Source organism: Glycine soja, chromosome 16 (assembly GCF_004193775.1).
Source record: "Glycine soja cultivar W05 chromosome 16, ASM419377v2, whole genome shotgun sequence".
Taxonomy (NCBI): Eukaryota; Viridiplantae; Streptophyta; class Magnoliopsida; order Fabales; family Fabaceae; genus Glycine; species Glycine soja.
Window position 1 is genome coordinate 8,227,071 of NC_041017.1, and position 22,472 is coordinate 8,249,542.

Sequence of the window (22,472 nt, forward strand, 5' to 3'; positions counted from 1 at the left end):
AATCCAATAGGTTGATCAACATACACTTATTCTTGAATAAATTCATTTAAAAATACATTTTTAACATCCATTTTGATAAAATTTGAAATCCATTATTGATGCAAAGGAAAGTAACATTCTAATAGCTTCTAGTCTAATTACAAGAGCATAAGTTTCTTCATAATCTATTCCTTCCTCTTGGTTATATCCTTTAGCCACTAATCTAGCCTTATTTCTAATAACTATTCCATGTTCATCCAATTTATTTCTAAATACCCATTTAGTTCCAATAATTGGATGATCATTAGGTCTATCAACTAATTCACATACTTGATTTCTTTCAAATTGATTTAATTCTTCTTGTACAGCAATAATCCAATGTTCAGCGATTATGGCTTCATTTATGTTTTTAGGTTCCATTAAAGTGACAAAAGCCATGTTATTGCATGCATCTTTAAGAGAGTGTTGAGTTGTTACCCTTTTTGAGATGTCACCTATGATATTATCAAGAAGGTGATACCTTGAAGTTCTCCACTCCCTTGGAAGATTGACATTTATTTGATTTTCTTTGGATTGAGAATCTCTACTATTTCCATCTTCTATGTCTTTGTGGACTTCTTCATGAATATGTGTATCTTCTAAAGTATTTGTAATATGATCAAGTATATCCTTTCTTGGGCTACTAGAGTTAGTCTCATCAAAAGCAACATGAATTGCTTCTTCTGTAGTCATAGTTCTTTTATTATATATTCTAAAAGTTTTACTATTCAAAGAAGAACCAAGAAATATACCTTCATCCGACTTTGCATCAAACTTGCCCAAGTTGTCTTTTCCATTATTTAACACAAAGCATTTACATCCAAAAATATGAAGATGAGAAATATTTGGTTTTCTCCCTTTATATAGTTCATATGGTGTTTTCTTTAAAATAAGTCTAATTAATGTTTTATTCATTATGTAGCATGCAATATTAACAGTCTCGACCCAAAAGTATTTAGGAATATTTGTATCATTAAGCATGGTTCTTGCTAATTCTTCTAATGATCTATTTTTCCTTTCAACTACTCCGTTTTGTTGAGGGGTTCTAGGTGCAGAAAAATTATGTTCTATTCCATTTTCATCACAAAATAATTCAAAGTCTTTATTCTCAAATTCCCTTTCATGATCACTTCTAATGGATGCAATGTTGAGATTTTTCTTATTTTGAATGATTTTGGCAAGTTTCTTAAAGGCATGAAATGACTCTCTTTTGTGAGCAAGAAATAGAGTCCATGTAAATCTAGAATAATCATCTACAATGACAAGAGCATAATAATTTCCACCAAGGCTCATAGTTCTAGAAGAACCAAAGAGATCCATTTGCAAAAGCTGTAAGGGTCGAGTGGTTGAAACAACATTCTTTAATTTGAAAGAAACTCTTATTTGTTTTCCCTTTTGACATGAGTAACGACCCGCCTCGTCTCTATGATATTACCACTCTAAACCGTGAAAATTTCAATTTTTAAATGAAAACTCCGTTAATTTGCTTATGAAAAATGAAACTAATTTTTTTCTCGATATACATTCACCAAACAACGCACCATTACTTAAGTGAATACATACACACACACACACACACACACACACACACATATATATATAGTAACTCAGTACATATCATTCGCATAATAAAAAGTAAATTTGTTCATACATATAATTAAATTTGTGATTTACATCCTCAATTCAACAAAAAGAGTTATGGAACCAACTATGGAGGAGTTGATTAACAAAACACGACTCTCCCAAAATAATCTCAACGTCATCAAGTCAGCTCGACGGCTCCACAAAAGAATCTCACTTCTCGTACTCTACTGCTGTCATTCTGCTCCCACGAACAAAGATTCGTGATCATCACAGGTACCAACCACACGGTACAAAAATTGCGAGGGATGATTTTATTATAAAAGAAATTAATACAAAAATAAAATAACCACAATTAGTAAGAAAACATTAACAAATATCATAAGCTTGCATAAGCATTCATTAGTCCAACACACACTCAACAAATAGTCATCATCTGCCCATAGTTCCAATCAATCATGTTCAGTATGATGCATGCACCTGAACTCAACTCTCAAATGCAATGTGGTATCATCCCCAAGGAAATAGCCTAAGCATGTCCACATGACACTCTCACTTAGGAAAACTAGGTAGTAAGTGTCGAGGTTACCATGTCGTGCACAGGAAACTCCCCCCGCCCCTATGGTGATCAGCCTAAGTCTCAAAGGAGTTCCAAATCGAGTGACATGCCCCCAAGTACAAGTATTCCTCCTCATGAGAAACTACAAGTACTTACTGACAAAGTTTATACTATTTCCATATCATATGAAGTATGAAACACGGACACCATCAATGCACTGACCGTGGATAATTAAAGATTTTAAGTCATCCCCCTCCAAAGATTCTTAAAACTCTTTAACCACTCTATTTCCCCCACCAGAGATATCCAACAAGGTCATTGCACCCCCCATGTACATACACAACATACAACGTATGAAACATGGGCGCCATCAATGTATTGACCGTGGATAATTAAAGATTCTAAGCCATACCCCTCCGGAGATGCTTAAAACTCTTTAACCACTCTATTTCCCCCACCAAGGATATCCAACAAGGTCACTGCACCTCCCATGTACATACACAACATACAACATATAAAACATGGGCACCATCAATTCATTGACTGTAGATAATTAAAGATTCTAAGCCATCCCCCTCCGGAGATGTTTAAAACTCTTTAACCACTCTATTTCCCCCACCAGGGATATCCAACAAGGTAACTACAACCCTCCATGTACGTACACAACATACATCATTATAATGACATTTTCAACATCATCAACATCTCATCTCAATATCATTATCTGCATCAACATTGCCTCATATCATTTCAATGACATTATCAACAACAACAACATCATCATATCATATTAACATAATTTTCAATAACAACATCAACTCATATAAACATAATCATCAATCACAACATCATCTCGCATCAATTAATATCCTCAATAATAGTATCATTAGTAAGTCGCATTCCGCATATAAATACAAGTATAGTTCATGCCTGAGATTCACACTCCCCAGGTCTTCAGACCATACAAGTATAATAGAAACAATAATCTTATTCATCAATGATAGATATATCGCATCCCATTAGTCAAAATATTGTTTTCTTGAAAACCAGCATGCAACAGGGACAGACATACATCCTCATAGTTAGGTTCCCTAACCCCAACTATGGTATTAAAAACTATAAATGATAATAAACTCCTCTCACCTATCGTGACTCTCCGTCAGTTCCTCTTTGCGTCACTCAGAGGTCTCTTTCATTCACACTCGTCAGTCCAAATGCAAGGTTCTATATACCAAATTTAAGGAAATTTAGTATAGATTTCAAAAATAAGGTTAATAACAATATTCGGAGTCAAATACCCCTATCAAAATATAAAGGGCTGCAAGGTGTTTCGGATTCTACTAAAAGGAGACATCATTTTAAAATTCCAATCACGCCAATGTGATCGGGGTTCAGTGAAGGTCACAAAAATAACATCAATGTTATAAAAAGATAACTTTTACAATGTGTCATTCTCAAGGGTTTTTCAAAAAAAGTGTAAAAACACCCTATTACAGTACCCAAAACACAAGAGACACTAAGAGAAACTCAAACTAACTAGGAGAAAGGCTTAGAAGTCTAGATTTCCTCGAAGAAGCTACAAAAAGAAGGATTGAGGAAGTTTTCTCCACCGAATCCTTGAGGTAGGTTCTGAGGATTCCGCTCCGATTAAAATGTTCCTCTTGGTGTGGGGGTTTGGCGGCAAGCAACGATGGCTCGTGGTCGCCACCGATGGTCGTGGGTGGTGGAGAAGGAGATGTTAGGGTATGGGTGCCGTTTGGAGAGGAGGAGAGGGTGAAAATCGTGTTTTTCACACTGAAGAACGTATTTATAATCTGCAGATCTCACTTAGCGAGCTCGTCTCACTAAGAAGGAGTCCACTTATCGCGCTTAGCGCGATAATTCGCGCTTAGCGCAACTCCTTCTGCACTAAGTCTTGCTCAGTGCGCTAATTCTCACTCAATGCAATTCTCTCTCAGGTTGGAATTGCGCTTAGCGCGCCCTTCATGCTTAACAAGACATCTAAAATTTTATTTTCAAAATCCCAACAGTCAGACTCTGGGAAGTGTCTTAGGAACCTCCAGTCAAAATTTAAAGACGATCCAACGGTTAACAAATATGGGATCGCAATTTTATTGAAATAGGTTTAGGTAAAATTTAAAATCTCATAATTTCAACTTAACTCAACAAAACTTCACATAACTCAACATCCACATCAAGAAATTCACACATGACTAATTCAAGTCATATCTCAACTCATTCAAGTCAACCATATAGTCAAATAACACGATAAATACAATTAAACATTGATTTATAATTAGTAATATTTCAGGGTGTTACAACTCTCCCACCCTTTTATAAATTTTGCCCCCGAAATTTACCTGACTCAAACAAGGATGGATAGGCTACTTGCATCTAACTCTCTAATTCCCATGTGGCATTTTCTCCTGATGCACCTCCCCATATCACCTTGACCAACAGAATCTCCTTCCCTCTTAGGTGTTTTGTTCATCTATCCTCAATCCTCAAAGGCAATGTTTCATTTGTCAAGTTCTCCTTCACTTGTATGTTATCCAATTCAATCACATGAGATGGATCATGGAGATACTTACGGAGTTGAGACACATGAAAGACATTGTGAAGATTAGAAAAAGATAAGGGTAATGCAATTTGGTATGCCATGGGATTGACTCTTTTAAGAATTTGGAAAGGACCAATAAAGCGAGGTGTGAGTTTCCGGGATTTCAATGCTCGACCAACCCCAATCCATTGAGTGATTCTCAAGAATACATGATAGCCAACCTCAAATTCTAGGTCTTTCTTCCTTTTGTCCTGATAACTTTTCTGCCTACTCTGAGCAGTTCTCATCCTCTCTAGGATCAACTTGACATTCTCAGTGGTTTATCGTACCACTTCTGGTCCTAAGGTGGGGTCTTGTCCAAGCTCCAGCCAACATAGGGGTGTCCTACACCTTTAGCCATACAAAGTTTCATAGGGAGTCATGTCAATGGTAGAGTGAAAACTATTTTTATAAGTGAACTCTATCAACGGCAGAAAACTCTCCCAACTCCCTTTTTGCTCTAAGACACACGCCCTCAAAAGGTCCTCCAATGACTGAATGGTCCATTCAGTTTGGCCATTAGTCTGAGAGTGGTAGGCTAAACTTAGTCTAACTTGGTTCCCAATGCTCTGTTTAGGCTCTCCCAAAATCTAGAGGTAAACCTAGGATCTCTATCAAACACTATGCTAGATTGCATACCATGTAATCTAACAATCTCACTAATATATAGGGAGGTCAACTTTTCCAAGGAAAATATGATATTAATGGGAATAAAGTGAGCAGACTTGGTCAATCTGTCAACAATAACCCAGATAGAATGAACAAAATTATTTCTCTCTTTTAGAGCAAATGATACAACTTAAAGTTCCTAGAAGAATTCTCAATAATTTGCAAGAGTTTGACCAAAGATGTTTAGAGAGGTTTTGAAAGTTAATTTCTCTAAGAATTCTCTTATTTTTTAAGTAAGGACATGCATATATATGTAGGCCCATTATGCCTGTTCAAAACAGTTTAAAGAGATGTGTCTTTTCAAAAGATTTTCTGAAACTTTTTCACTGGTAATCAATTATATGACACTTGTAATCGATTACACAGTCATATCTTTGAAGGGTTGTGACTTTTCAATATTTTTTCTAAGATCCCTTCATTGATAATCAATTACATGACTCTTGTAATCGATTACATAGATCAAAATTCAAAATAATTTTGTGTCGTTGGTTCCTCAGTTCAAAATTTTCAATATGTCTTTTCATAAACTCTCTGCTAATCAATTACATGAACCTGGTAATCGATTACCAAATCAAAAAGAGATTTCTAAACTGATTTAACTTTAATAAAGGAATTTTGACAATAAAGATTTTGAGGTCAAACTATAGCAATCAAATTGAAATTCTTTTAACAAATTTACTAAGTCCTCATCTTAGATTTTCTTGATCTTGTTCTTTGACTTGATTCAATTCGTGCTCATCAAGTAAACTTTTGGCATCCTCAAAGCCTACATGATATACATTCACAAGATCTTGCTCTACGACACCCTCATCATGCACAGTGGCACCAAGGTCTCACGCGAGGTCTTTGAGTCCTCTACTTCGGAATCGATAATGTGGATCTGGTCGCGCGAGGTTGAAAGTTGTTGGAAGAGCTAGTGTTGGAATCAATAATGTGGATCTGGCCGATGCCACTAAGCATGGTTGCTTGGTCGTCAATGCACCCACCGCTAACACTGTCATCACTGTCGAGCACAAAATCATGCTCCTTGCAGCCATGGCCAGGAACATCGCTCATGTTGATGCATCCATCAAATTTGGTCAGCTATCTTTCAATCTAGTTCTTGTTTTTGAACTATGCTTGATTTGAAATGTTTTAATGTTTTATGAAGAGTTTGAATATTATGTTATTTTTTATGCTATAATGTTTCTGCCTCATTTTGTTTACTTTCACATGTTTTGGTATGCTTGAAGGGAAACATCTCTTGAATATATGGAGCCAAATTTTTTTTATTGAATACTTCATCTTAAAAATGAGGAAATTGATTTTCCAGATATATAAGTTTGTGTGTGTGTGTGAGAGAGAGAGAGAGAGAGAGGGAAATGAAGTTATGGTTTATTGTTTGAACATTGTGTTTCTTGTTATGTTTTATTAGTAGTCGTGTTGTGGTCTTATGGATTCTATTTATTTTATGTAGGCTAACATTGATTTCATGCTTCAAGAAATTGTTCTAATTCATAGTCACTTGACCTTTGTGCAACACGCTTATTTGAATACATTGCACATAATTTTCTCAAATTCCTATATATTTCAAGGGATCTTCATTGAATATTATGTTATGCTTTGGTTCTTGGAATTTTGACGGCAAAATTAATATTGTTTTACATTTGTTTTTTTGTAGATAATCCTTTTATTATATCAGTCTTGGATGGAAGTACTCTCTGATTGTTATTAGAGGATGAGGATGACTTTGCCATGTTAGTTGAACATCTATTCATTAACTTAGATCCCAAAGACAAGGGGATTGATTGAGCCAAGTAATATAATTGTATAATCTGCAATCTACAATTGTATTCTTGTTTTTTGGTTTCTTTTTTTGGATTTGTAGTGTGAGAATGGTTTTGTTCCAATTTTAAGAGGGAAATGCTCTAACTAGTATCATGATTGCTCTAGTTCTTTATTAGTTTATAGATTAGTTCATACATCTAAGGCACTTAACAGGACTGAACAATGGACATATGTTGTGTAGCTTTGAGAAAAAAAATTTAGCTATTTACTTGTTTAGTGCTATCTAACACTCACTTTATACTTCTCCAGGACTCCCTTGCAAAGTTCAATTTAAAGGAATTCCTCTTTTGCATTATATTTTTTTTATTAACTAATAAAGCATTGATAATTTGCAGATTGCATTAGAAGAACTCATTTTAGTTTTGAAATTTAGTCTATCCTTTTAGTCTTTTTCATGTAAAACTGAAGTTGATGATTTGTTGAATTCTCCTTCTAATTTTCTATGCATTATTTGTTTTACCATTTGAATCTTTGATTGACATTATATAAGAGACTGATACATGTTAGGACATTAGAAAAATAAATTAAGATTCCAATATTTCATATGATAATAAATTAGTGGTTTTGGTAGTATGAGTAGGATACTAATAAATTAGTAATTCTTCTAATTAGCTTCCTTCTTTCTCTCTTTTTATTATTGAGCTACTTGCTGATATCATAATATTTTAAAATTGGATGTTGTGGTAGCATATAGTAAGGTACTTTTAAATCTAAGAGAAGTGATTCCTTGATGGTTAGTTAGTTTGTTTTTTAATTCAAGTGTTGAGTTGTCATTACTGTTATAATTTGTTATTATGAGTTCTTGATGATCATATATATCATTGCAGGAGAAAAAGTTCTTAAAAATGTTTCAGATGCTGGTCATTAAAGTGCCCACAAATCTTCTTAATATTTGAAAAGATTTTTGCCTATTCAAGATTTTGTTGTACGACATTTAATATTCATTATTGTTGCTTCTTAAGTATCTTTAGTTTCAATATAATTATTTTATTTAAGGTCATGGGAAATAGGGGCAAGTTTGCTGAGAAATTGAATATATGTTTAGACAAGGTTGTCCTGGCTTAGTTGGGACAACTTGGTAATTTTAGTGTTTTATCATAATAATATGAATCCTAGCATATTTTCTATGAATTCATAAATGTCTAGAAAAAAGGAAATCAATTTGTAAGTAGATTTTTTTGGCTTAATTACATTTATGGTTCCTCTAATTTGGTTTGTGTTTAACTTTTGTCCTCCAAGTTTTTTTTTCCTCCGAGCCAATTAAGTCCCTTAAAAATTTTAGCGTCTTAGTCAATTTTTTTTCTATCTAGAACCCTTGATTCTCATTTTCTACTCAAAATATTTACAAATTAAAACAAAATAAATATTTAAAAAAATTAAAAACTATGACAGTTCCTAGAAAATCATCATAGAAAGCTCAACATCAATGACAGTTTTTAGGAACTATCATAAAATTTTTATGACTATTTAAAAAAAAATCGTCATAGAAAATTCATCTTCTATGACAATTTTGTAAAAAATCATCATTGATGTTGATCTTTTTATGATGATTTTTCAAAAAATCCGTCATGAAACCACACGTAAAAAGATTTTTGTTGTAAAAACATAACATATTCTATGATAATTATAAAACCATCATGAAAAACAATCCATATTTAACAACGGTGAATTTCATGCCGGTTAAAAACCATCATAGAATTCAACCGTCATAGAAGGCCCTACAAAACCGTCATCATAAGTCTTATTTGTAGTAGTGAAAACTTCAAATCTCTTGGAAAAGACTTCAAATGGCTTCTAAATCAATCACAATTCAAATTGCATTCCATACATATCAAATAAATGTCATTCTATAAAAAAACAATTTCAAACATCAAATACTCAAACAACGCATTCAATCAAATTAAAACTTCCCTTATCCTATGAATTAACCCCAAAACCTTCTAGAAGAAACTAAAGGGAAGAAGTTTTAGCTTTTGAGTGATCCTTCCTCCAATTATGCTATAGAATTAGCTAGATGGAACATAAAGCAACAATAAAATAGGTTTCCATCAAGGTTTCATCTCTTCCATCAAAATTTAACCAAAACTCATTTTGAGAGCTTCTAGATTGGAGATGAGAAAAGAACCAAGAGATCTAGTATAGCAAAGAGATGAGCTTTACCAACTTGTAACCAACTAAAAAAGCTCTAGGAATTAAGAACACCAAGTCTTCCTTGAATGAATTTCAACAAGACTTAAACTCTTTAGAAGAGAAGAGGAAGAAGCTTAGAAAGGAAGGAAAATTGAAGAAAATAAGAGAAGTGGAAAAACTCCCTACAACTAATACTTTGGGGAAAAAATTGAATGGGAACTATTTGTCTCTTTCTTCTTCTAACTATCTACATCCCTTTCTCTCTCTCTCTCTCTCTCTCTTTCCCTACACCCATAAAATCACTCACTTACATGACCTAAAATACATGAGACTCACTAAAAACAAACAACAACACATAAACAAAATAGTGGGATTTATTTATGAGTTCATTAAATAACATGATTTAAGTTTAATTTCTCTTTCATATTTAATCAAATATTTTATCATGCAATTAAGAAAACCATGATATCACAAGTGACATTCTCACTAATTATATGCAAAAAATGTTGATAAAACAAAGCAACGTGGGAAGCCTAAAACATATTTTACACAAACAATATATTGTTCAGTTTTAAACTCTTTACATTAGATAAATTGTGCAAAAACAATCAATGATATAACCCCAGAGGACTGATGTAATGGTGTAAGATTTTGATATGTTCACATGTGTGAGAATGATTTATTCAACCAAAGAATCTATATTCACCCACGTGTATAATATTTCATTAGGTCAACGAGAAATTTATGCTGCAAACAAGATTAATTTCTAATTCAATGGGTTGAAAAGCACTCACTACAAAAAAAAAAATGTTAGATAATGGAGGTTATTTTGCGGAGGTTTTAGAAACCTCCTTAATTTATTAAAAACTACAATTTTTTGTGCTTAATTTGCGGAGGTTTATAACCTCTGCTAATTAAATATTATTTTTCCACTCTTTTCTCTTTAAAATAAAATAAATCATGTTTTTTCCCGGCAAAAAAAAATTCCCTCTCAAAAAAATCACAAAACCCCTAAAAAAAATCCTCTCTCAAAAAAATCACAAAACCCTTCTTTCAGTCACAACTTCCTATTTCTCTTCATTAAAGATTCCCAAAACCCCTCTCTTCATATTACCCCTAAAATTTCTCTCGGTTTCTCGTTCCAAGCTTTGATTTTTCTTTTCTTCTCTCGCTTCCTAAAACCCCTCTTTTCAAAGGTGCTTCCTCTGTTTGTTCAAAGGTCCCTTGCTCTTTTCTTATTTTTGTTTTAATTAATCGAATCATCATCTTCGTTTTCTTTTTTCTGTTTTTTTATGTATATATTTGGACAAAATCAATACACACTTGATACAAGCATGTGTTTTGCTTGTAGGGTATACAACAAGACGAAGAGATTCGAAGGATTCAAAGAGAAAATAAGGCCAGGTATTGCTTTAACCTTCGTTTAATTAGTTATCAGGTTCAGTTTACTTACCTAGTTGTTGAGAGTGAAAACTGAGAATTAAGATTTTTTTTTAAAAACAAACTGCTTTTGAGAATCTTCTGTAATTCCTTTGCATTATGATTCACCATTGTTGAATGAAAACTCGCGAATATAGATAGATAGATTTTGGGATAATTCATCCTTGTTGGAACCTATGAACCTCTTCTGTAATTCCTATTCAACATCCCCGCCAGCTCTTTCTCCAAATTCATGTACCCCACTTTGATGAGAAAGAGAAAAGCTGTGACTGGGAGTGTCTACCTGATGAACCTCTGCTTATTGAAACAACTCTCTGGGTGGAAGATCTAGCCATGTGAATATCTAAATTAAAACTGTTACTTGACCTCTCTAATTTAGGGATACATATAAAATACCCACCCAACACGTAAACAAGCTATAACCTCCCTACACAAACCAATCCCTTGAGAAGAGCACCATATACCTTCTCTGTATTTTTTTATTGTTGTGGCAAGCAACATGCAGAGAAGCCCCTCCAAGCAATTTTCATCTATTATTAATAATAAAAATGATCAAGAGATTGTGTATTTTCTTAGCTCCACAGGGAATGTAGTAGCTTGCAATTTGACATGCAAGTGCTTCTCTGAGTATCCCAGGGTGTTGCCTGTTTACAATGAGTATTCCATTGATGTTGTGGAGTGCAATGGGGAGATGCTAGTTGTTTTGCTATCAGAATTCTTGGAAACCGCAACCCTTAGGGTGTGGAAATATGATGAGGCTAATAGAGGGTGGCATCAGATTGCAACAATGCCTGCAACAAATTCTCATGAGTGGTATGGGAAGAAAGCAGATATTAACTGTGTTGGTGCTGGTAACCAAATCTTCATATGCTTGAACTCCACTGAGCTATGCACTTATGTTATGTGTGATTTGGAGACCAACAAATGGGTTGAATTTCCAAATTGTTGCATAAATGGACAAGTCATAGACTTTATGTCTGCCTTTTCATTTGAGCCTCGGATAAAGGCTTCAGTGTGACAACAAAATGGCCTTGACTTTGATGATATTACCATCCCTTTTCTGTTCCCTTAGGACAAATTTTCCTATCGGTTGTATATTTATTGCTAACTGAGATATTTATTTTCATTGATTATTTAGGTGTATATTGTTTTCAGTGATGTCTTAACAGCATTGCCATGTTGATGATTCTTTTCATTTCTCTTGGCTTTACCTCTGATTTGAAGCATATGTGAGTGAATGAAGTTGGCGGTTACTTGTTAGTGCTTAATAGATAGTATAAAGAAGAGCATCATATACCTTCTCTGTATTTTTTATTAATCAATATGCAACCTCTTGAGATTTGTTGCTTTACTTGGCCTGTGCCTATGATATGTATCCCTCTGATACTCTGATCACTAACATTTGCCTCTGATCTTATTTAAAAAAAAAACAATTGAGGCTTACTCTGATCAAAGTGTGATCGTATATATTTCCATTGAGTTGGCATATATGTACTAAATAAATTCTATAATGGCAGCCAAATTTAGGTTAATTATATTAGCAGTGGGGGGTGGGGGAGGGAGAGGTATCTGCTTAATTATAACCAGTAAGGCCAAATGAGAGACACTGAAAAACTTATGGTGTAGTGCAGTGGAGACTTGACTAAAGCAAAAGCAATTTGTTGGAGGGCCAAAGCACAACATTCACCAAGGTAGCCATAGATTCCTTTTATAAAAGAGATGTGGAAATGTAGATACTATTTTTTTTCATTTACAAGGGTTAAATTTAAAATTTAATTTAAGTAAATTGATATGATTCAGATAAATGATTTATTAATAATTTTTTTTCTTTTTTTCATTTTGGATATTTTACACTTTGCCCCTTTCTCCCTATTGTACTCGGTGTATGATGAAATTCTTCAATGGGCTCCACTTTTACCTTCAAATAGATGCTACATAATTGGATTTCTCCTCTTTGGAAACAAGGGCGAGTTTGTTGCAGATTTTGGATGGCTCTGTTTTCCATAGTTGACACCGTGTCAGACTCCCCCATCTCTTTTCATGTGTTAAAAAATACAGTATATGCTTAATTTTTTAATGATTCAGTCATTGAACATAGGTTGAGAGAGAAAAGCAAGTTTTTCAAATAATATATATTGAGGCAAGTTCATTTTAACATAGAACTTCAAGAATTAGAAGTAGAGAAAAAGATTTTTTTAAATTAGAATATGTCAATAGTGTAAAAGAATTACAATATTCATCTAATTTTGAATTGTCATATAATTGAAATTATATTTATATTAATTTCTAATATGCCAATGGAAGTTCAAAGGTACTTCATCTCTCTCTTATTTTGATTAAACATTGTAATCTTTATTTTTATGTGTTTACAACGTACATTACATTTTCATGATAGTATTTTTATGTTACGACCTCTACTAGTTAGCTAACAAGTGCAATTTTTTATAATTTTTTGTAATTCATTTTTTATGTTGGTTCCATTGGTTTTTATTCTAAATACCTATTCTTATTTTATAACATATATGGTAGTAGCTGTAACATAAAAATTGGTATTGAATCTTAGGTTATGCTTCTTCCCCCACCAATTATTCTTTTTAGTTAGAATAATTATTATAGTTTTTCTTCTTAATTTATATTATAATTTTGTTTAGGTATCTTTTGTAATGGATAAGTCATGGATTTCAAAGGCCCGAAACTCAATTGATTGCTCCATTGGTTTGAGTAAATTCTTAGATTTTGCTATTAAGAATGGAGCTGTAGGAGAAACGATTCGATGTCCATGTCCAAAATGTGGGTTTATGAAATGGCAAACTAGAGACATAGTTGAAGATCACTTGCTATATAAACCATTTCCTCAAAACTATGTTATATGGGATCTTCATGGTGAAAAGCAAGCATTAGAATCTTCTCAAGTGGAAGATGTTTTCCAAGATAGTGGTGTTCAACCTCAAAACCCAATGGAAATGATGATCAATGACGCATTTGAACAATATAGGCAACATGACCCTAATGTAGGTGCATCACAACCATTAAATGAAGATGGAATAGTAAATGATGAACCAAGAGAAGATCATAATGGCTTTTATGAGCTTCTAAACGATGGGAGCCAAACATTGTATGAAGGAAGCAAGTACACAAAACTAGAATTTATAATCAAATTATATCATATAAAAGTTTTGTGTGGATTAAGCGACAAGGCAATGACTATGATATTGGATTTGTTAAATGACGCATTTGAAAAAGCAAAGTTTCCTCCTTCTATTTATAAGGCAAAGAAAATTATTAACAAGCTTGGTCTTAATTATAAAAAGATAGATGCTTGTCCAAAACACTGCATGTTGTATTTGGGAGATGATGAAAAAAGTTTGGATGCTTGTAAGCATTGTGGTACATCTAGATGGAAACCCAACAAGAAGAAGAAAATAGCTGCAAAGGTTTTACGTTACTTTCCATTGAAACCAAGATTGCAAAGATTGTTCACATGTCGTAAGACTGCAAAAGATATGAGATGACATGTTTTGGAAGACAATAAAGATGGGTTGTTAAGGCATCCAAGAGATGGAGAGGCATGGAAGACATTTGATTTAATCCATCCTGAGTTTTCTTCAGATCCTTGAAATGTTCACTTAGGCCTTGCTACTGATGGTTTTAATCCTGCTAGGACTTTGAGTTCTACCTATAGCATCTGGTCAGTTTTCTTAGAGGAAGAGGAGAGTGAGTACGTAGAGGAAGAGGAGACTCCAGAGGAAGATTTGTTGATGATTAGGCGGTTACTTGGTGGTCAATTGAAGCATGAGGAGGAGAGCCAAAGAGAAAACATCTTTCACACTAGATGTTTAATCAATGGCAAGGTGTGCATGGTGATCATTGATGGAGGTAGTTGCACCAATATGGCTAGTGCTAGATTAGTGTCAAAGCTAAATTTAGCTACTAAACCACATCCTAGGCCATACAAACTTCAATGGCTTAGTAAGGATGGGGAGGTGCAAGTGAGGCAACAAGTTGAAGTGGACGTTTCCATTGGAAAATACAATGATAAGGTACTTTGTGATGTTGTTCCTATGGAGGCCAGTCACTTACTTTTGGGGAGACCATGGCAATTTGATAAAAGAGCCAATCATGAATGTTACACCAACAAGATCTCTTTCATGCACCAAGACAAAAAGATTGTGCTCAAGCCATTGAGTCCACAAGAAGTGTGTCAGGATCAAAAGAAAATGAGAGAAAAACTTCTTCAAGAGAAAAGAGAAAAAGAAAAAGTGAGCAAAACACTTGAGAGTGAGAAAAAGAGGGAAACACTTGAGAGGAAAAAGAGTGAACAAAAGAATAGTGAAACACTAGAAGTGAGGGAGAGCTATTTAGCGACAAAAAGTGAGGTTAAGAGGTTGTTTCATGCTAAACCGTCACTATACATCTTGTTTTGCAAAAATCAGATTTTGACCACTAACACTTTTGATGATTTTGAAGTGCCTTCTAGTGTTAAAACTCTTTTGCAGGATTTTCAAGACATGTTTGCATCAAATGTGCCAAGTGGACTACCACCTTTGAGGGGAATTGAGCATCAAATTGATCTCATTCCGGGAGCTTCTTTGCCCAATAGGCCAGCCTATAGAAGTAATCCACAAGAAACCAAAGAGATTCAAAGACAAGTGGATGAACTCATTAGCAAAGGTTGGGTAAGAGATAGTATGAGTCCTTGTGCTGTCCCAGTGATTTTGGTCCCTAAAAAGGATGGGACATGGCCCATGTGTTCCGATTGTAGAGCCCTTAATAACATCACCATTAAATATAGGCATCTTATACCTAGGCTTGATGATTTGCTTGATGAATTGCATGGTGCATGTTACTTCTCTAAAATTGATTTAAAAAGTGGATACAATCAAATTAGGATTAGAGAAGGGGATGAATGGAAAACTGCTTTTAAAACAAAATATGGTTTGTATGAATGGTTGGTTATGCCTTTTGGCCTAACCAACGCTCCTAGCACTTTCATGAGATTAATGAACCATATCTTGAGAGAGTTCATAGGAAAGTTTGTTGTGGTGTACTTTGATGATATTCTTATCTATAGCACTTCACTTGATTTGCATATTGATCATTTAAAATCTGTCTTGACTGTGCATAGAGAAGAACAATTGTATGCCAATCTTGAAAACTGCATCTTTTGTACTAACCATGTTGTGTTTCTTTGTTTTTTTGTGAGTTCAAAAGGAGTGCAAGTTGATGAGGAGAAGGTTAGGGCTATTCAAGAATGGCCTACACCTAAGTCCGTGACCGAGGTGAGGAGTTTTCATGGCTTAACAAGTTTTTATAGACGATTTGTGAAGGATTTTAGCACATTGGCAGCACCTCTCATTGAAGTGCTCAAGAAAAATGTTGGTTTCAAATGGGGAGAGAAACAAGAAGAAGCTTTCAATGTTCTAAAGCAAAAGCTAACTAATGCACTCATACTTGCGTTGCCAAACTTTCAAAAATCTTTTGAAATTGAGTGTGATGCTTCAAATGTTGGGATTGGGGCTGTGTTGATGCAAGAAGGCCATCCAATTGCTTATTTTAGTGAAAAGTTAAGTGGTCCTACCCTTAACTATTCAACTTATGATAAGGAGTTGTATGTGCCTTAGTACGGGCTTTGAAAACATGGCAACACTACCTTTATCCCAAGGAATTTGTCATTCATAGTGACCATGAGTCCCTCAAATATATCAAGGGGCAAGGCAAGCTTAACAAAAGGCATGCGAAGTGGGTGGAATTCCTAGAGCAATTCCCTTATGTTATCAAACATAAAAAGGGAAAAGGTAATATTGTAGTCGATGCTCTTTCTCGGCGTCATGCCTTACTTTCTATGCTTGAAACAAAATTGATTGGTCGTGAATGTTTGAAAAGCATGTATGAAAATGATGAACCTTTTGGAGAAATTTTTAAAAATTGTGAAATTTTTTCAGAAAATGGTTTCTTTAGACATGAAGGCTTTCTTTTCAAAGAAAACAAATTGTGTGTGCCTAAATGTTCTACTAGAAATTTGCTTGTTTGTGAAGCACATGAAGGAGGTTTAATGGAGCATTTTGGGGTCCAAAAGACTCTAGAAACATTACAAGAACATTTTTATTGGCCTCATATGAAAAAGGATGTGCAGAAATTTTGTGAACATTGCATTGTATGTAAAAAGGCAAAGTCTAAGGTAAAGCCTCATGGATTGTATACTCCATTGCCAATTCCGGAGTATCCTTGGATTGATTTATCCATGGATTTTGTTTTGGGGCTGCCAAAAACAAGCAATGGTAGAGATTCCATTTTTGTGGTTGTTGATAGGTTTTCTAAAATTGCTCATTTTATTCCATGTAAAAAAGTTGATGATGCTTCCCATGTGGCTGATTTGTTTTTTAAGGAGATTGTGAGACTCCATGGTTTGCCAAGGAGCATTGTTAGTTATAGGGACTCTAAGTTCCTAAGCCATTTTTGGAGGACTTTGTGGAGCAAGTTGGGCACTAAATTGTTATTTTCAACCACTTGTCACCCACAAACCGATGGGCAAACGGAAGTTGTTAATAGGACTTTGGGAACTTTGCTTAGGACAGTTTTGAGGAAGAACTTAAAAACTTGGGAAGCTTGTTTACCCCATGTTGAATTTGCTTACAATAGAGTTGTTCATAGCACCACTAATTGTTCTCCTTTTGAAGTTGTTTATGGTTTTAACCCACTAACTCCTCTTGATCTTTTGCCTATGCCTAATGTTTCTGTTTTTAAGCATAAAGAAGGTCAAGTAAAGGCGGACTATGTGAAGAAGCTTCATGAGAGAGTCAAAGATCAAATTGAGAGGAAAAATAAAAGCTATGCTAAACAAGCCAACAAAGGGAGAAAGAAGGTTGTCTTCGAACCTGGAAATTGGGTTTGCGTGCACATGAGAAAAGAAAGGTTTCCGGAACAAAGGAAATCAAAGCTTCAACCAAGGGGAGATGGACCATTTCAAGTGCTTGAAAGAATCAATGACAATGCTTACAAAGTTGAGCTGCCCGGTGAGTATAATGTTAGTTCCACCTTTAATGTCTCTGACTTATCTCTTTTTGATGCAGATGGAGAATCCGATTTGAGGACAAATCCTTCTCAAGAGGGAGAGAATGATGAAGACATGACCAAGAGCAAGGGCAAGGATCCACTTGAAGGACTTGGAGGACCTATGACAAGGGCTAGAGCAAGGAAAGCCAAGGAAGCTCTTCAACAAGTGTTGTCCATACTATTTGAATACAAGCCCAAGTTTCAAGGAGAAAAGTCCAAGGTTGTGAGTTGTATCATGGCCCAAATGGAGGAGGACTAAATGACACCACTTTGTCTCAAATTTAGAGTGTTTAGTTTGTCTAAATAATGGTCTAATCCTTGTAAAGTTGGCTGACCAAAAATATGTTTTGGGTTAATCAACTAAAAGGGCTTTAGTTAGGTGTAGTTCAAGTTGTAATAAGGGCCCAATTGGCAACCTAGGCATCAGCCTTTTGAGAGACCAAATGATGGCTGACTTGTTGGCTGTTGGGGGTGACTTTTGGTTTCCACAATTTCAGTTACACTCAGCCATTAAGTTCTTTTAATTCCCTAGGTTAATGACATTAAGTTATTTTAATTCTAGGTTAATGGGTCATTACTAAAATCTGATGTAAAGCTTCTATATAAGCTAAACCATTTTATCAATAAACACAAGTTGAGTTTTATTCAGAAAATTAGAGTTTATCTCTTTTATCTTAGTGAGAGTGATTCTCCTAAATTCTTGAGTGATTCAAGAAAACCCTGGCTGTATCAAAGGACTTTCACAACCTTTGTGTGTTACCCTCGCTAGAAAGATTGATTTTTTCCTTCCTTTCATCTTCAACCTTGTTCTTTCAAACCACAATTCCAGAAAATCCACTTCTGCCCAGAATTATCTCGTGGCCATAAATTCCATTTTACGCAATCAAATTAAATGATTCTTGAGCCTAAATTGAATTTCAAAACGAGACCTTTCACCTTGTTTTGGAATCACCTCATTTGGAGCCCTGTAGCTTGAGTTATTGTCATTACTATATTTCTGTCCAGCCACCACTTAACTTACGTTTTACCATCCCAATAATCCATTTTATGCCAAGAACCACCTTATTAAGACCCATGAAATTAACCACCTTATTTTCCATCCTTTCCTTAATCAATTTCCGCATTTTCCATCAAGGTTTAATCCTAGACGATCCTAAGTCAGCCCTTGTGCCATGAGGGTTCATATCATTTGTGGAGTAAGTAAAGTGACATAAACTTTTATTGTTATACTACTTATAAATAATAGTCATGTGTATTGATTATAATAATTAATTTATGTAGTGAATTTAGAGAATTCATAAAAAGGAGTTCAAGAGGAAGAAGACCTTCGTCTACAGAGATAGAGAAAAAAGTCAATAAAGAGTTTGTTGATTGGTTTAGAAAGCGGGTGAGTAGTCATTTAGTGGATAAGGATTTTTTTACCGTCTTTGTTTCAAACTCTAACTTCCATTTTTTTTAGATTATGAATCCAGATACAATGAATGAAATGTCTACTGATCTAAAGTTTTTAGCACGAGGACCCTTGGACAATGCAACAAGATTTACTGCATATAATATTAATGGGTTCAAATTTTGAACCTTGGCTCGAGAAGAAGGATTAAAAACACAAAAAAATGGTGTTTTCTAAACATCTAACACATCATGTGTTTCAAGTAGCGTTGGTGGCAACTTAAGGCAAGCAGATTTACCTTATTATGGGAAGTTGGAAGATATCATTGAGATTAACTACTATGGTCGATTCTCTGTTATTCTTTTTAAATGTAAATGGGCTGATACTACACGAGATAGAGGGTATAAAAAGGATTGTTGGGATTTTAATTGTGTTAACTTTGATAGATTGATTCATATTGGTGATCGTGAAGAACATGAACCATACATTGAATCATCTCAAGCACAAATGGTGTATTATGTAGATGATGTAGTCAATGAAGGATGAAGTGTTGTTGTACACATAAAGCCCAGAGATTTATATGACATGGGAGAAGAAGTAGAAGAAAATGCATATGAAAATGAGCCATACCAAGAGCAACAACTTGAACAATTTTCTAGGCTTGATGATCAATATGTACAATTGGCTACAAACCATCTAAATGATGATATAGTTGATTGAATTGTAACTCCTAAAATAGTAATAAATTCACACTTGTCTAAATATGATATAGTTGATTGACTTATAAATGTTGTTATTATTTCATTTATTAATTATTTTAATCTTGTTTTAATTTTGATAGTATGTCATCTTAAATTTTATTATTCTTTATTTATTTTTCTCTTAATATTGTTGTCATGAATATGTAGTCATGCCAAAGGTGAAGCGTTTTAGAAATCCACAAAAATCAGCACCTCAACCACAATGTCCCTCACCAAGTGATTCCACACAAGCTCCTGAAGTTCCAACTGGTAATGTCCCTCTTTCTCATGTATCAACATCTGAAGTTCCAGCAATGAATCCTGAAATTTCTTCCCCACCAAGTGATTCCACACAAGCTCCCGAAGTCCCAACTGGTAATGTCCCTATTTCTCATGTATCAACTCTGAAGTTCCACAAGAAGATGAAACAACTAGATGTCATGTTGGGCGTGAGTCTACACACTGTTGGACTGTTGAGGCAATAGGTATACAAGTATTGTATTTTATTTTTATTTTTGTAATTATCATCATATGAAGTATATTACATTTTCTTATTGAGAAATTCTTTTATTGTTAAAGACTCTGAAGAAACGATCAAGAAGATTAAGGTGAAAGTTAGGGGAGTCAATAGCTTACCTAGGGAGTTATGCATCATTGTGAATTTTGATGACCAAGGCCAAGCAATTGGTGAAGCACAAGCCTTGCTTATAGGATTTCTTGGAACACTAGCAGTTGATTGGAAATTATTTCCTATGGATTATGATAGATGGTCTGGACCTTCAGGCGTACCTAAAGCTTATTTTGATGATTGCTTTGAAACAATTTTAAAGGTATGTCAATTAGTTATATAACTTTTTATATCTACACCACTTAGAAACCCTATCTTTACTATTTTTAGCCTCGATTTTATTTTAAGATTAATGAAGCTAGTGCAAAACGGTATTGCAAATTGAGTATGGGAAGAAAATGGGCTGCAAATAGGCAAAGCTTATGGAATGAATTCAACGATCCAACCAAAACAAGAGATGAAATCATAAAAAATGTGCCGATAGGCATAGATAAAGATCAATGGGCTCGTTTTGTTCATTATCGTCATAAACCATCAACATTGGTACAATTACATTGTTTTAATTATTGAATTGTTTTTATAACTAATTATATGATTACTATTACAAGTTGTAAACTTGAAATTGCTTTGCATATAGGAACTTTGTAGGAGAAATAAAGAAATTCGAAGCAAGCAAGTTATTCCACACACTGGTGGATCCAAAGCTAATCCTAGAAGAAGAAATGAGTTGGTAATGAAACTAAATGTTAACTTTTACTAATTAAAGAAGTTCAATGTTTACTTACTCTTTATTTATCTTAGTTGTTAGAAACTGGGAAGCTACCAAGTCGTGGACAATTATATATTGAAACTCATAAAAGGAAAGATCGGTCATTTGTAAATGAAGCAACAAAGACTGTAGCGGTATGTTTTTCTTTAGTAACATTGTTTTCAAGGATTGTGCTTAATCTTAAAACTTTTATATTTCATTTTATTACATGTTTGCAGGAACAAATTGAAGTAGGATTGACTCAAAGCATAGTTGATGAATATGAAGTTTCTCCTCTTGATGCTGTTGGTAGAGTGTTAGGGTTAGAGCACTCTGAGAAAGTGCAATGCATGGGATTAGGAGTTGTTCCTTCTAATACATTCAGGAACACAAGACTTCAAGCTTCTAGTCTGAGCTCTTCTTCATTTGGTGTTGCCTTTCCATCTTCAAACCAACGGCAAGAGAAATACAACAATTTTGAATCAACTTTTAAGGCCTACATGATAATGAAGGAAGGAAGGATCCCTGAAGAATTCGCTAGTTATTTCACTCCTGATCAAACACATGTAAGTAATTAATATGCATACATCATTATGTATATGTGAGGTATCCTAAAACTTGTTAGTATGATACACAATGTACTCTTAAAACTGTTTTACATATGTCTATAGTTTATTAATTTATTCACACATATTAGTAAGGAAATATATTTTGTAATTGGTACGTGTGTTTATTAAGCTAATTAATTTACAGTTTTGTAGGTAGATTTTATAGTTAATCAACAATATTAAGGTAGAATTTTATTCATTTTGGCTAGCTCTTAATATTATTTATCTCAAGTTAGGTCTGTGGAGCGCCTTCAAAGGTTATTTTGATGATGTCAAAGAATTCAAGAATCAAGAGAAAGATTCAAGAGAAGTTTCAAGTTTCAAGTTTTCAAGAATCAAGAATAATCAAGAACAAGATTCAAGACTCAAGATTCAAGAATCAAGAGAAAACTTAATCAAGATAAGTATGAAAAGGTTTTTTCAAAAACTGAGTAGCACATGGATTTTTCTCAAAACATGTTTACCAAAGAGTTTTTACTCTCTGGTAATCGATTACCAGATTGTTGTAATCGATTACCAGTAGCAAAATGGATTTGAAAAAG

At 34.2% G+C, this 22,472-nt stretch overlaps 3 protein-coding genes across 3 annotated transcripts; all 3 read left to right on the forward strand.

Annotated features, from left to right (window-relative positions):
- The first annotated feature begins 11,322 nt into the window (after nt 1–11,322).
- Nucleotides 11,323–11,841, forward strand: LOC114391146 (F-box only protein 13-like). Its single transcript, XM_028352149.1, has one exon. The coding sequence runs from the start codon at nt 11,323–11,325 to the stop codon at nt 11,839–11,841; it is 519 nt and encodes a 172-aa protein (XP_028207950.1).
- A 1,645-nt stretch (nt 11,842–13,486) lies between these two features.
- On the forward strand, nt 13,487–14,335 carry LOC114391147. Its single transcript, XM_028352150.1, has one exon. The coding sequence runs from the start codon at nt 13,487–13,489 to the stop codon at nt 14,333–14,335; it is 849 nt and encodes a 282-aa protein (XP_028207951.1).
- Nucleotides 14,336–20,752: 6,417 nt separating this feature from the next.
- On the forward strand, nt 20,753–21,736 carry LOC114391148. Its single transcript, XM_028352151.1, has 6 exons — nt 20,753–20,836; nt 20,905–21,117; nt 21,212–21,304; nt 21,376–21,477; nt 21,562–21,631; nt 21,708–21,736. Exons 1-6 carry the CDS (start codon nt 20,759–20,761, stop codon nt 21,734–21,736), a joined length of 585 nt encoding a protein of 194 aa, XP_028207952.1. The 5' UTR covers nt 20,753–20,758.
- The last annotated feature ends 736 nt before the right edge of the window (nt 21,737–22,472 follow it).